Source organism: Schistocerca serialis, chromosome 1, assembly GCF_023864345.2.
Source record: "Schistocerca serialis cubense isolate TAMUIC-IGC-003099 chromosome 1, iqSchSeri2.2, whole genome shotgun sequence".
NCBI lineage: Eukaryota > Metazoa > Arthropoda > Insecta > Orthoptera > Acrididae > Schistocerca > Schistocerca serialis.
Window position 1 is genome coordinate 85,466,399 of NC_064638.1, and position 13,366 is coordinate 85,479,764.

At 39.2% G+C, this 13,366-nt stretch overlaps 1 protein-coding gene across 1 annotated transcript in view; it reads left to right on the forward strand.

Annotated features, from left to right (window-relative positions):
* Positions 1-11,905, forward strand: part of LOC126457019 (uncharacterized) — a 76,112-nt gene extending 64,207 nt beyond the window's left edge. Inside the window, exons 4-5 of the mRNA XM_050092994.1 lie at positions 10,051-10,206; positions 11,617-11,905. Coding sequence (XP_049948951.1) covers positions 10,051-10,206; positions 11,617-11,732 — 272 coding nt within the window. The 3' untranslated portion in view covers positions 11,733-11,905. The remainder of the gene's footprint in view (positions 1-10,050; positions 10,207-11,616) is intronic.
* The last annotated feature ends 1,461 nt before the right edge of the window (positions 11,906-13,366 follow it).

Consider the following 13,366-nt stretch of genomic DNA (forward strand, 5'->3'; position numbering starts at 1 on the left):
TTCTTTGAATCTTACAATTAACAGACCACATTTCTCCACTTTCAACAACAAAGTGTTCTAATGACCTTTCAATTACAATACCATAGCGTACTCCAGTAATACATTTCATTTCCTTTATTACATTAAATGTTTAATTCATATTTAGTATCTAGAATTATCTTAAGTTCTTTTCGGAGTAAAACCATAAAATTATCTCGACCATAAATTAAATAAGCTACACATGTAGCTCATCCTTCAATTCATTAATAAGACAAACAAGGCTAAGTTTGACTAACTGTCTAGAGATAAGTTTACCACTTTCAGAAAATTATACAGACCCTGCTATACTGCCATTCAGAAAATTCATACAAATGATACATCATTTTAATGTTACCACACTGTACGAAACAATAGGAACCCATACCAGTTATCACAACAGAATAAATCTAACTTACAGAGCCTCATTACAATAGGTGAATAAAGTTATACACAGGCATTAATTTACAGGAGAAGCCTTACTCTACACACCTATCAGAGGATTTAACATCCATTAAATTACAGCAGCTCTTTCATAGGAGTAGACCCCCCACAGGAAATTACCCTTATTCAAAATTGCCAGTATCAGCATTACTATTTCTGGTGGATCTCATATCTGACCCAAAGTCCAACCAGAAAATTATTACATCACTGTAGCAAAGAGGATAAAGGGTAATAGGGCCACGAGGATTACCAATGAATTCATGTTTCACTGTAACAAGGAAAGAGAAGTTACTTTCTTCCACAGAGAACACTGAGAAAAAAGACCACAGTGATTGTCTCTGGTATATCTGTCGGTCTCCACCCATTCACACTACTTTAGTATTCGTCACTATATATTCCTACTCCTTAAAGTGCAAAAGAAAATGATTCCAAGACCACAATATTTAATAGTGTTGTAACTCCTTCATATGAATCATCGATCTTTGGTTAGCATCTTTGACTAGTAATCTGTACGACATTGGTCAAATGATCGGAGTCAGGGTTCCCCCTTGTCCTTAGGTGGGAAACTGCCCAAAAAAAGAGGAAGACTCGGATCAAAGGCATGAGGATGCAGGAGGTAATGAAAATCACTGAATCAAAGACACATAATGTGTATTTACAGGACAAATTAACCTGTAACTGGAAAAGTGTCGGGATGATCTTTCTAATGGATCTCCTTGAGGGGATTTCGAAGAGGAAGGTGACCGTGAGATAAATATTGAATAACCGATGAACGGATAACATTATAAGAGACAGAACTTGGAATGTCAGAAGTTTGGATGCCTTAGGAAAGCTAGAAAACCTGAAAAGAAAAGGACAAAGGCTAGATCTAAATATAATGGGGTTCAGCGAATCTAAATGGAAAGAAGAAAATATCTTGTAAGACGAACATAGGTTAATATCAACAGCAGCGAAAAATAGTATTGAGGATTCGCTACGAACGGGATAGTAGGGTAGAGCGTGGGCTGCTACGAACAGCTCAGTATGAGGGTTGTTCTCAGACGGTCGCCGTGGCCGAGCGGTTCTAGGCGCTTCAGTCCGGAACCGTGCTGCTGCTGCGGTCGCAGGTTCGAATCCTGCCTCGGCCATGGATGTGTGTGATGCCTTTAGGTTAGTTAGGCATAAGTAGTTCTAAGTCTAGGGGACTGATGCCGTCAGATGTTAAGTTCCATAGTGCTTAGAGCCATTTGAACCATTTTCCTTGTTCTAAACAGAACCGACACAAACCAACGCCAACAACGGTGGTTCAGGTGTACAAGCTAACATCGCAAGCAGCAGATGAAAAGAGAAAGTATAAGAAGGTACTGAACGGATAATTCATTATGAAAATTGTTGTACCGGACGAAAATGAAGTCGATGGTACAACGGTGTGTTCTATGGTTTTCTCCAGAAGGAGACCGAGAGGACACTGTGCCACATAAAATATTAATGCACTTTATGACAAGACACAGTAAGATGGGCTCCTTAATTTTGTTCAGTTGATTTCCACAGGTATATCTCTGAACATTAACGTATCACTTGATATGGACAAATTACGAATCTCTCACCCAGAGTACATTTAACAATAACTTTCACATGGAGCTCTACCTAATACATTTGTCACACAGCGGGCCTATCAGAAGACGATGCTGTCGTCTTAGTTGATGACAGCGGAATATGCTGAGTGGCACTGCGTTCGGCCGTAAGTAGCAGAGCGGTTGCAGTGGCGTAACGGAACGTTTCTGGGCCAGTGTCACTCACTCGTCGATGCGACTTGCAACGAATATATTTTCTCGTGCTTGCGTTGCGTGCTACCAGCCTTACTTTGGCATCTCGCGCTTCGGACGAAACCACATGAAACCAGATGAAAATGTAATACTCATGGGGGGAACAATACGCGATTGTCGGGGATGGATAGAAGGAAGGGTTATGGAGAATATGTTCTAGGCAGCAAGCAGTTACAGCTGCGCCATCAGTGACGCTTGTATTTGGACCATAAACCGTCATTGTTGGCACCAAAGAAAACTATTGTGGAGAGTGAGTCACGGTTAGCTCACTAGTCGGAGCGATGGAGCAAATCTTATCGTTAAAACAGGGCAGATTTAAAGTCTAAGCGTCACATGGCTCTGCATTCGGCGTTAGTCCAAGTGGGGCGCCGGTGGTACCACAAATTTAAGATTTCTGTACAGAATGTAACCAGCGCTTGAGACGACAAGATGGAGGTACAAAATTTGTATACAGTTTGTATCAGAATTAGTAGCGAAAACTGACAAGGGTGTAAATGTAAGATGACTAGGAATTTGGGGTGGATTACGAGGGAGGGGGAGGGTGAGTGGGGGGGGGGGGGGTGAGTGGGAGGACAGGAGCCACACCAAATGTCACTTGCGTTGAAAGATGTTCTCAGATTGGCCCTGTGTCAAAAGGTGTTAAAAGCTACTTGAAAAAGTGTTTATTGTCGTGCGTTCATATAGACACTTCCCGTGATTGTTACGGTGTTTCGATGAATTCATAACCCTAAGACGAATCTCGAAAAATATTTCGCACAGCCTGTGAATGGAACTACTGGGTTAATTCTGCCCATGAACGGAAGTTTCGTGGATTGGAATGATCTACAATGAAGTACAGTGCAGTTATGTGTGGTGGATTGATTTTAATATACTGAAGTTCTATCAGATTAGTGCTACATATTTAATAGTTTATCATCCACCAATACGCTCCACAGTACACTGATTACCTAGCAAACAATTCAGCTTTCTTGCAGTGCAGTGCTACGAAAGAAGAAGCGAACGCTGACCTTGGCAGTGCAAGTGCATTGACGTTAAATTAGTATCTTCATTCACCCAATATCAGGCATGATTTTTCGCGTACATAACGACTGCGTTTTAGGGTTTGCAATTTTCAGACAGTAATGCTGACAGCAATGACTACATCGTAAATATTAACGTGGCTGTAACGTTAAAAGTCCACTGTGTGTGCTGGAATAAGAACTTGAGGGTACAAAGATGCCAACTGAAATAGTGCCAGCGTCCTGGCATGCAATGATGCTTATGCAGTGCAACACAATTCTCAAAAAACGACTCGAAAAAATCGAAAATCGCCTTTGAAGGTTAAAACCCTTCTGAGTGCAGCTAACGTGACTAACTATACCGACGGAAAAAAATCGCTGCGCAAAACAATAATTAATGGAGAGTAATAACTTTTCGGGAATACATTTGTCTAGGTACCATGCTTAAGTGATTAACATTGCAAGATCACAGGTTCATGTAAATACGAGATAAGCCGTAACAAATGTGAAGTGCTGGTACTATTACAATCGGTACAACCGCTAGAATATTGAACGCAAACCTGCCAACGTGCATGCATTGTGCTGTACAGAATGTCAGTTTTTGTGATGGATTTCCATGTATGAGCCCCTTGGTTGATCTGTACAAGGACGGTCGTTTGACGTTAACGCTGCAGTTTTGTTCCGATGATGTCCCATATGTGCTCCATTGGAGACATATCTGGAGACCGAGCAGACCAAGGCAACATATCAACACTCTGTAGAGCATATTGGGTTACAACAGCGGTATGTGAGTGAGCATTATCCTGTTGGAAAACATCCCTTGGAATACAGTTCATGAATGGCAGCACAAGAGGTCGAATCAACAGATTGATGTAAAAATTTGCATTCATGATGCATGGTATAACCACGGGGTGCTCTTGCTGTCATACAAAATCACACATGAAATCGTACCTCCAGGTGTAGGTCCAGTATGTCCAGCATGCAGACACGTTGGTTTCAGGCCCTCAGCTGGCGTCGTAGCAAATAAACGACTGACGTACAGGCAGAACCAGATTTCATCAGAAAACACAACAGACCTCCATTCTGCCCTCCAACAGGAAGCTTGACACCACTGAAGTCGTAATTGCCAGCCGGCCGGAGTGGCCGAGCGGTTCTAGGTGCTACAGGGTGCAACCGCACGACCGCTACGGTCGCAGGTTCGAATCCTGCCTCTGGCATGTATGTGTGTGATGTCCTTAGGTTAGCTAGGTTTAAGTAGTTCTAAGTTCTAGGGGACTGATGACCTCAGATGTTAATTCCCATAGTGCTCAGAGCCATTTGAACCATTTCGTAATTGCCTGTTGCTTGGGGTTGTGGAATGCATGCTACAGGGCATCCGGCTCGGAGCTATTCTTGATGTAACTGATATGTAACAGCTCCTTGTGTCACTTTGCTGCCAATTGCTGCTGAGTCTGCTGCTGCAGATGTTTTACCAAGCGTCAGAACCATGCTCTGAACACGATGGTCGTCCTTCTCGGTACTCCCACGTGGTCGTCTGGAGCCCAGTCTTCATGCAACTGTACATCCTCGTGACCACCGTTGCCAGAATTCATGTACAGTGGCTATCTTCCTGCCAAGTCTTTCCACGGTATCAGAGATGGAAAATTCAGCTTCTCATAGCCCTATTATGCGACCCCCTTCACACTCGGTAAGGTGTTGACAATGATGCCTTTGTCCCCTTAAAGACATTCTTGACTAACATCAACTCACCATGTCTTATCTCAACGGTAACTAAGCTCACGACCATTAAGTTATTTAAATCAAACCTGGTTTGCATCCTCATAGTGGCGCTTCTAGCGCTTCTAGCGCCACTCTTATGTGACTGGTGCGAAACTTGAACAGACGTCATCTTTCGGATGGAGAAAAAAGCCCACCAACTTTCATTTATATCGCACAACACCTTCTTTGAGTTCAAACTGTTCCCTAAACGTGTATTAGAGCTCAGTGACATATTCGCCAGCAGCTGATTATAGGGGTTGGCGGAGGCCTGAGAAAATATGAATTTGCAGTAATAGTGTGGTAATTGTATAGTCTTGTTTTTGAATATCATTAACTACCTTATTTTTATTTAAATTGTATGTTTGTTAATAATTAAAAATTTTTGCTACAAAGATTGATGCATTAGCTTTTAATAAAGGTAATACCGCTCCACCTCCATTTACTACTCACATGAAAATAAATGAAAATTCGATACACACATCCAAAATGCTTATTGTTCAATTAAAATACTATTAAGTCGGTAGAAAGGGAAAAATATCTTATTTTCTTTTTAGTGTCTGGATTCTTCGTCAGATTTTAAATTATTGTAAATATTCACATTCATAAACAAATATCAAATACAAACTGATAATGTTTATCATTAAAAATTGAAAACCAGAGACTTTACAATTTCTGGGTAAATATGCTAAACATATGAGTTAATGACTTCTAATAATTTTGTAGTTAACAGCATTTGTAATTTGAAAAGGTGATTATTATTTTCATTTTTTAATTTTTATTTTTTGAAAATTGCATCCTACTGCCTAGAAATTTTGTGTTTGGGCACTGATCTTGAAATCATACAAGTAATGCAAGTTATGTGCAGGTGCTAAAGCATCTGTCAGAGGTTTTTGTTGATGCAGATGTACAATGAAGTGCATTCTCCAGTAATGAAGGGTTGGCTGTGTTCAGGCAGAGAAACATATAACATAAAATTTGGTAAATATTCATACATAGAAGAGAGTATGTGTCAATTATGTTTATGTCAAGGATAATGAAGATGCAGTAGATGATGTGGATACAGCAAGTGTCTCAATAGAGTCTAATAATCATATTAATGGTACTAAAAGTAGTCTTGCTGAATTATATGTAGATAATTTCTTGGTAATGAAGAACTTAGGATTGTGGGTAATGACTTGATGACTATCTGAATGGGAGAGATAACAGTTATTATGAGGCTACTTCTTGAGTGGCTCATACTAAATCGTAGCAGCTGTTAGTTATTGATAGCTAGGAAACAGAGAAGTTTTCTTTAGCAAGGAAACTTTTGCGTGTGGGGGGGGGGGGGAAGGGGGGCTTGCAGTAGTAAGTATGGGACATCCTTACTTATGAGAAGCTGCTCATGTAGGGTTTATGAGGATAGCGACAGAAAACCATATAAAACCCTCTGCGTAGCGGAATAGGATTTTCTACCTGTTTCAGAACTGAAGAAAATGGATGCAGTGACATTGCAGACTACAGTGGAAGTAAAAGGAGATACAGATCAAACATTACAGCATGACATTCACCTGAAAATATTAAATTAGGTTTTATTTTGTATTTGCATTTGAAATCTCTTATATTTAAACACATTTGAGAGCATATGTGTTTATCGTGTTCTAAAGTGTATGAGGAGTCAGGGTCTTTCCAGCAGACATGTAAAGTAGTTCCAGTTCGAATTAGCTGATAGTGATAAAAGTTTGCGTTTTATTGTTTACAGTTAGAACATGTAATATCTTGATGATGAAAATTATGACTTATTAAGTGGAAGACTGAGACATACAGAGCCCTCAGTGAATAGTACATGATAATCTGTGTGATTGTTTCATGAATATTTGAACATTTGAAATGTGCAAAGTTATGATCATTGTTTCCTCATACTGATGTAAATGAGAAGACCGTTAGAAAATATAGGAAGTGAATAAATGCGGAGATAGGACTCAGATATGTGACTGAGATAAGACTGCACACATTGCAGAGATATGTAAAACAGTCCTTAAAAAAGAAATTTCATCTGTGAGCTCAAGTGTTTCTTGCATTATATTAATTGGATTTTGATTTACGCTAATCTGTTGTAGTTATATTGTAGCTGATATGCTGAGATCAGTTGAAATATTTATGTACTTCACTGGGTTGTTTGTTGTCGACGAACTTCGTGACGAAGTGGATTTGCTTAGGACATTAGTCTTGAAGCTGATAACGAAATTTCACATTTTCTGTTCTTTTTAAAATGATCTATTTATTTTGCTATTCTGTGGTGTTCCTGGAGCTATGAGACAGACAGTGAAGAGGGAGATAATTTGAGTATTCGTTTGATATGGTGGTTTTTGTTGTTGTTGCAATTATACAGGCTGGTCAGAAACCGTCTAAAAGGCTTGTAGGGGTGTCGGAGGATAGGTTGTTCTCAGAAATACTTGTTAAGAAGAAAACTCGATACGTTGTACTATTTTCGATTTAATTACCATTGAAGTTAGTCAGGCAGGCTTCTGTGCGCACAAATGCAAGCGGCTCATCAGATAGGGTCGTTGTTGTAGCATAGATGATAGCGCACGAAACCGCTCAGCCTTTGGCTCGGGTTAGACCTTAACTGCTGTTCAGTGTTCTTTTTCTGTATCGCTCCCTTTCGCTGTTTTCTCATTTCCGTGTCCAAAAACTTCTAGTGGAAGCGTTCTCCGTCCTCATCGGTTACAGCATCACAGTTGTCAGGAAAGAAGACCAAGTGGAAATTTATGAAATGTAACTTTAAGGACATGTTGAACGCCAACCTGCTGGAGCAGTGCAGAAGATTTGTCACAAGATCCATAAGGTTTTCTGTCGTCTTATTTTCTAGAATGTTGTTTGACACTTGAACAAATGCGTCCTAAACTACCCTTCCCTCACTTGTAAGTATGGTGTTGAAATTCTCATGTTTGTACAGTTTGAGTATCTGAGGACAAATGAAAATCCTCTCTTTTATTTCCGCCTCTGTCAGACATGGAAATTTCTCGCTCAAATAAAGACGTGCATCCCCATGGCCTCAACGAAGTTTTTCATTAGGTCCAATTTTATATGAAGAGCAGGGAGAATTATGTTCTTGCATTAGACAAATGCATTGTGAGATAATGATTCAAATGACTGAAGCTTACGCCACTCCTTCCTTATGTAATGAAGAGCTTTGGCGTGGCTATCCGAGAAGCAAAGGAAGCAACAGAATCTGGTGTAGCCGTGTTGTAGCCCAAGTAAGGCACTTATGACATCCAGATCCCCGGAAATCTGCCATTTAAACATGCCATACCTCAATCGTAATAACAATTATTTCATGTTATCATATGTTTCCTTCATGTAAGGTGCATACCCAATCGGAATCGATAGTAACACCTTAACATTAAGCAGTAACACACACGTGAGACTTACTTTGGAGGAGTCGATGAACAACACCCACTGCTCACTTTTATAGTCAATGCCTGGGTTACCATTAGCCCCTGTTCATCAGTACAAAATACCAAGTTCTTTTCACTTTCGAAAAGTGGAAGGAACGGCCTATGGAGGTTACGGAACGCAGTACCATTTACCATCTTATCACGACAATTCCAGTGAAGTAGTCCTAACGGCAGCAATTTAGCTTTATCTTTCGTCATTTCCATATCTCTCAATAGGTTAGTAATTTCACATTGTGGTATTTTGTGAATCCCTGTACAATAAACGTTACACACAAAATCAGAATATTTTGATGAACTGAGTTCTGTAGGTGATGATACATCACAAATTTCACTACTGTCCTCATCCCTATCACAATCAGGTGGAACAGAAACAGTCAGTCCTTCTCCGTGAGAAACTGCTCACATGGCCGACAGTACGTTAGGATATGTCAAGGACGACATTTTATTCTTGGAAATAACATGTGTCAATGGAGTTGTATAACGAAAGTTAGAATGGTTCTCGCCGTATCATGGGTATAGCAAAGATCGTAGATCTTTAGCGATTCAGCCACGAATGAAGTATCAAAAAATGGCTCTGAGCACTATGGGACTTAACATCTGAGGTCATCAGTCCCCTAGAACATAGAACTACTTGAACCTAACTAACCTAAGGACATCACACACATCCATGCCCGAGGCAAGATTCGAACCTACTACCGTAGCGGTCGCGCGGTTCCAGACTGCAGCGCCTAGAACCGCTCGGCGACCCCGGCCGGCAATGAAGTATCGAAACATAACATATGCAACATACATGAGGAACCCGTGGCTTGTCCTGATCACTGATTACACAGCCAAAGTACAGTCTGTACCCCTTCCTAATGTATGGTGTCATTGGACTCCTTTGTGGTTTCAGTGTAGCCTCTGCGCATCTGTATCAAAAATTGACAGCACTATTGACGCATTTGCGAGGCATATTGAATCGCAGGAATTACAGTGACCACACGCACTACCAACACCTCAGTAACACTTTCTTCCATCACATGAACAGAACACATCCTGCAACAGATTGAAACTACGCGTAAATGAAATATGATCCGCTCCGCCTTTCCTCTTCCCAATCCTCTTCTACCTATGAGCCCGGGCTAAAGATAGCGGCAAAATACACACACTTATTGTTGCCTCAGACTACATCACTTGTCTACCGTCTGCGGGGTTTTGAAGTCTGTATGCGAAGGAATTGACAATGAATGCTAATGTATTGTAATTATAATTAAATGTACCCCCTTTAACTTGGAAACGAGAGCTAAATTTTCTGTGTCACTTTCGTTATCAGCGTATGAACATAGTTCACTATTGGCTACTGTAATTGTTACATTAACGAAGGTTTGGTAATTATTGCAACAGTGTTTGCAGTTTATCTTTTGAAGAGCAGAGAATCTTCAGTATGAGATGTAGACCCAGTGCCTATCTCCCTAGTGTGTTGACTGTAATCATACTTTAGCATGATACTAGGAAACAAATGTGCTTTTTGCTTATCTCATTTCTATTCAGTGGTTTCTTAAATGCCCTAGAATTTTGATAATTTCTTAGACTGTCGTTACTCTGTCGCTACAGTGCCGAAAAGGGGCTGTTACTGTACCAACGAGATCTGCACCTGCGAATGGGGCTTTGCAATCAAGACCCCCTTTTACATCTGCTTGACACCTGAAGGTGAATGCGACAGGGTCGATACCATTGATAAACAGCCGTCCCAGCAGTTGGCTCCTAACAGTAAGTGATTTTGTGTGTATATCTGCCATATAACCATGATTATCATACCTGAAGAAATACACACAAGTGATGGAATATACCAAAGACATGTTGCCCAAATAATTTACTAATAAACATCAATCTAAAATGTCGCCTGTTTTCTGGTTCATTGTATTAAGTTAAGCTCCTTTGCTAATATAAGACATATTGAGGAAAAATTAGCCGTGGCGAACACCATGAAGTACGTTATTTTGATAACGAAATTTTTTAACGATCCCTAGGATTTTTGTTATGAATGGATTGTTCTCACTCAGTTGTAACCTACACATTGTAACTGACACACCAATGAAGAGCCAGAGTTATGTTACCCTGCAATCTACGCAAAATATTTTCAGAAAGGCAATACGAAAAAGTAGCTTATGACAAAATAACTAATTAGAATCTCTTCATCCATCGCTTTTGTCTTAGACATGTAATAAGACACAAAGCTAATATGTTCAAATGTGTGTGAAATCTTATGGGACTTAACTGCTAAGGTCATCAGTTCCAAAGCTTACACACTACTTAACCTAAATTATCCTAAGGACAAACACACACACCCATGCCCGAGGGAGGACTCGAACCTCCGCCGGGGCCAGCCGCACAGTCCATGACTGCAGCGCCTGAGACCGCTCGGCTAATCCCGCGCGGCTGCTAATATGTTTTGTAGCAATCATTCAACAACGGTGCATTACATGGTAGAACTGCAAAGTCAACAATGAAGTATAAATGAGGCAAAAATTAAAGAAATGTGAAATGAGTCTGAGAGACTCGGCTTAAGTATTAATGCATGAATGTTTTTAAAAAACAATTATGGTGTTAAAAGACAATTTAAAATCATAGTACTACCTTTTTATATAAAACGTAATGTCCTCACAGACGCATCATTACCCAGATAAACCGATAATGGTATACACTCGAAATTTGGAGAGAGTGTTGATGTTGTACTGAAGGTATCGTTTAAGAATGATTTTTCGAAATCCCACCTCTAAGACAGTGCAATAGGAAAAGGTTTTTTTTGAGAGTACGGAATGCAATTTCGCAGCTAGAACTATGAAACTTAATATTTGTTTCTATGTCAGCAATAAAAAAATACTTGCTTTCCATTTTTGAAAATTTAACCCCTAAGGGGGTGAAATAGTTGGAGAAATCTTTTTTTGGGTAATCGTTATTAAAGTCTTAATATAGCATTTTCAAAAACCTACATCCCCGGTAATTTTTATTTGACTACTCGGTTATAAAGAAAAAAACATCAGCTTACTGCTAAAGTTTCCTAAATAGAAAGGAGGGATTGGAAAGTTTGTAGACTTTTGATGAGAGAAAAAATTACTGCAGAAATACTAAACGCCTCCCAGACTGGCAGTTAACGTATGCTTGCTGTGCGTGTTCCAGGTTGCAGCTGCTCCAGCTCACAGTGTGTCTGCAGATGGTCCAAAGTCAAGAAAGGTAACCGGATGTGTTATCACGGTGCTGGTGTGATGTGCCTTGAGGTTGTGTTGAAGGGTTAGATCCTGTCTCAGGCTGATGAACAGCATGAGGTTTTGTTGAGCAGGACATGTTAATAGAGTTAACCTGTACGAAGCAAAATAATCGGATTTGTTGTGAAAAATAATCTTGCATATTGCTACAGATGTGTGATGATATAACACATCAGCCAAAACTGTGAATTACCATCGCTGAGTGTGGTCGATATCTACAGGCAAAAGGAGATAAAAACCATTTTCTCAAATGCGTTGTCATCCAACGAGTCATACAGTTTTAATCAATATTAGAAATAAACTGCATTTATACTAAAATCGAAGGGGACAAGTTGCTGTTTGCTAACACTCTCAGTTTTGTGGATTATTGACTATAAATATTTAATGCTTATTGTAATTTTATAAATATTTCGATACTGAAATAAAACTTTCATTACATCAAAAAACCTGTTGATGAAACGTGTTACATTTCATCAAAGACAGTTAAAACAAAAAATTTCGGTAAAATAAATTTTTGTCTGTCAATACCAAAGTGCACACAGAATGGGTAAAACCTTCGTATGTGCTGAAATGTTTGAGATGGTCTCTTGAACCACTCATTGTAATGAAAATCACAAAAAAGTGATAAAATCCACATTAATAGTTTGCTGTACTATTATATTATTATTACCTTTAAGATTTTGATTTGTAATATGTTGCTCGCATTTCAAATCTCTTGTAATGTAATGAACTAAAAATTTTCACCCAAAAAATTAAATATTTACACACCAATAAAAATTTAGCACATTGAACAAGGTTAAATATCAGGAAAGACATAACATTTGAACTTTACTCACATAAAACAAATGAAGCTGTCGCTGAATTATTTTATAAAATGAACAAATCTCTCATAAGGTAAAGCAATAACTGTACTGATAGAGCAGTAGTTCCTAAATTAGAGCCTATGACCATTTTAGAATCTGAATGTTAAAATTAAACGAACAGTAAGAACAATTAATGGAAGGGTATTAGAAAAGATGACATTTATTTTCAAGCACTTCTGTCCTTCAGAGAAAGGGACACGTTAGTGGAAGAACTTCTCGGCCACCCAGGAGCAGTTCCTTTGGCGCTGGACAGAGCAATACGTAAAATAATTACAGATTCACACAAGGATTGGACAATGTAAAAAGGAAACTTATAGAAAATCACTATATATGTGAGAATATGAAGATACAACGCTGAATATTCTTTATTTTTTTAGCAACTCTTCATATCTGTCACAAATATATTCAGATACAGCATGAATCTGACGGCTGCAGTGTTTTGTACGTAATTACTGACAGACACATCGACAATTTTATGATTACACTGGTTCTTCTATGAGAAAACATTAAGGAGTGTTGTTATAATACGATTTTTCCAGTTTAAGAGAGCGTTCTGTGAATCACCCACTATTTATCATAGGCGAGAGAAGAAATTGCACATTCTATTCTGCTATCATAATGCTTTGTGTGTGTCTCAATCATTCCAGGTAGAGTTATATACAGACTTAACTGCTTCATACTCAGCGCAGAAAACAGCAGATATTCTTTATGCATTAGAGACTTCGTCATATATGTAACCCCCCGTTCATATCCGTGTCGAATAAAGGTATTAACACTGTGTACAGACTTAAATACTGATAA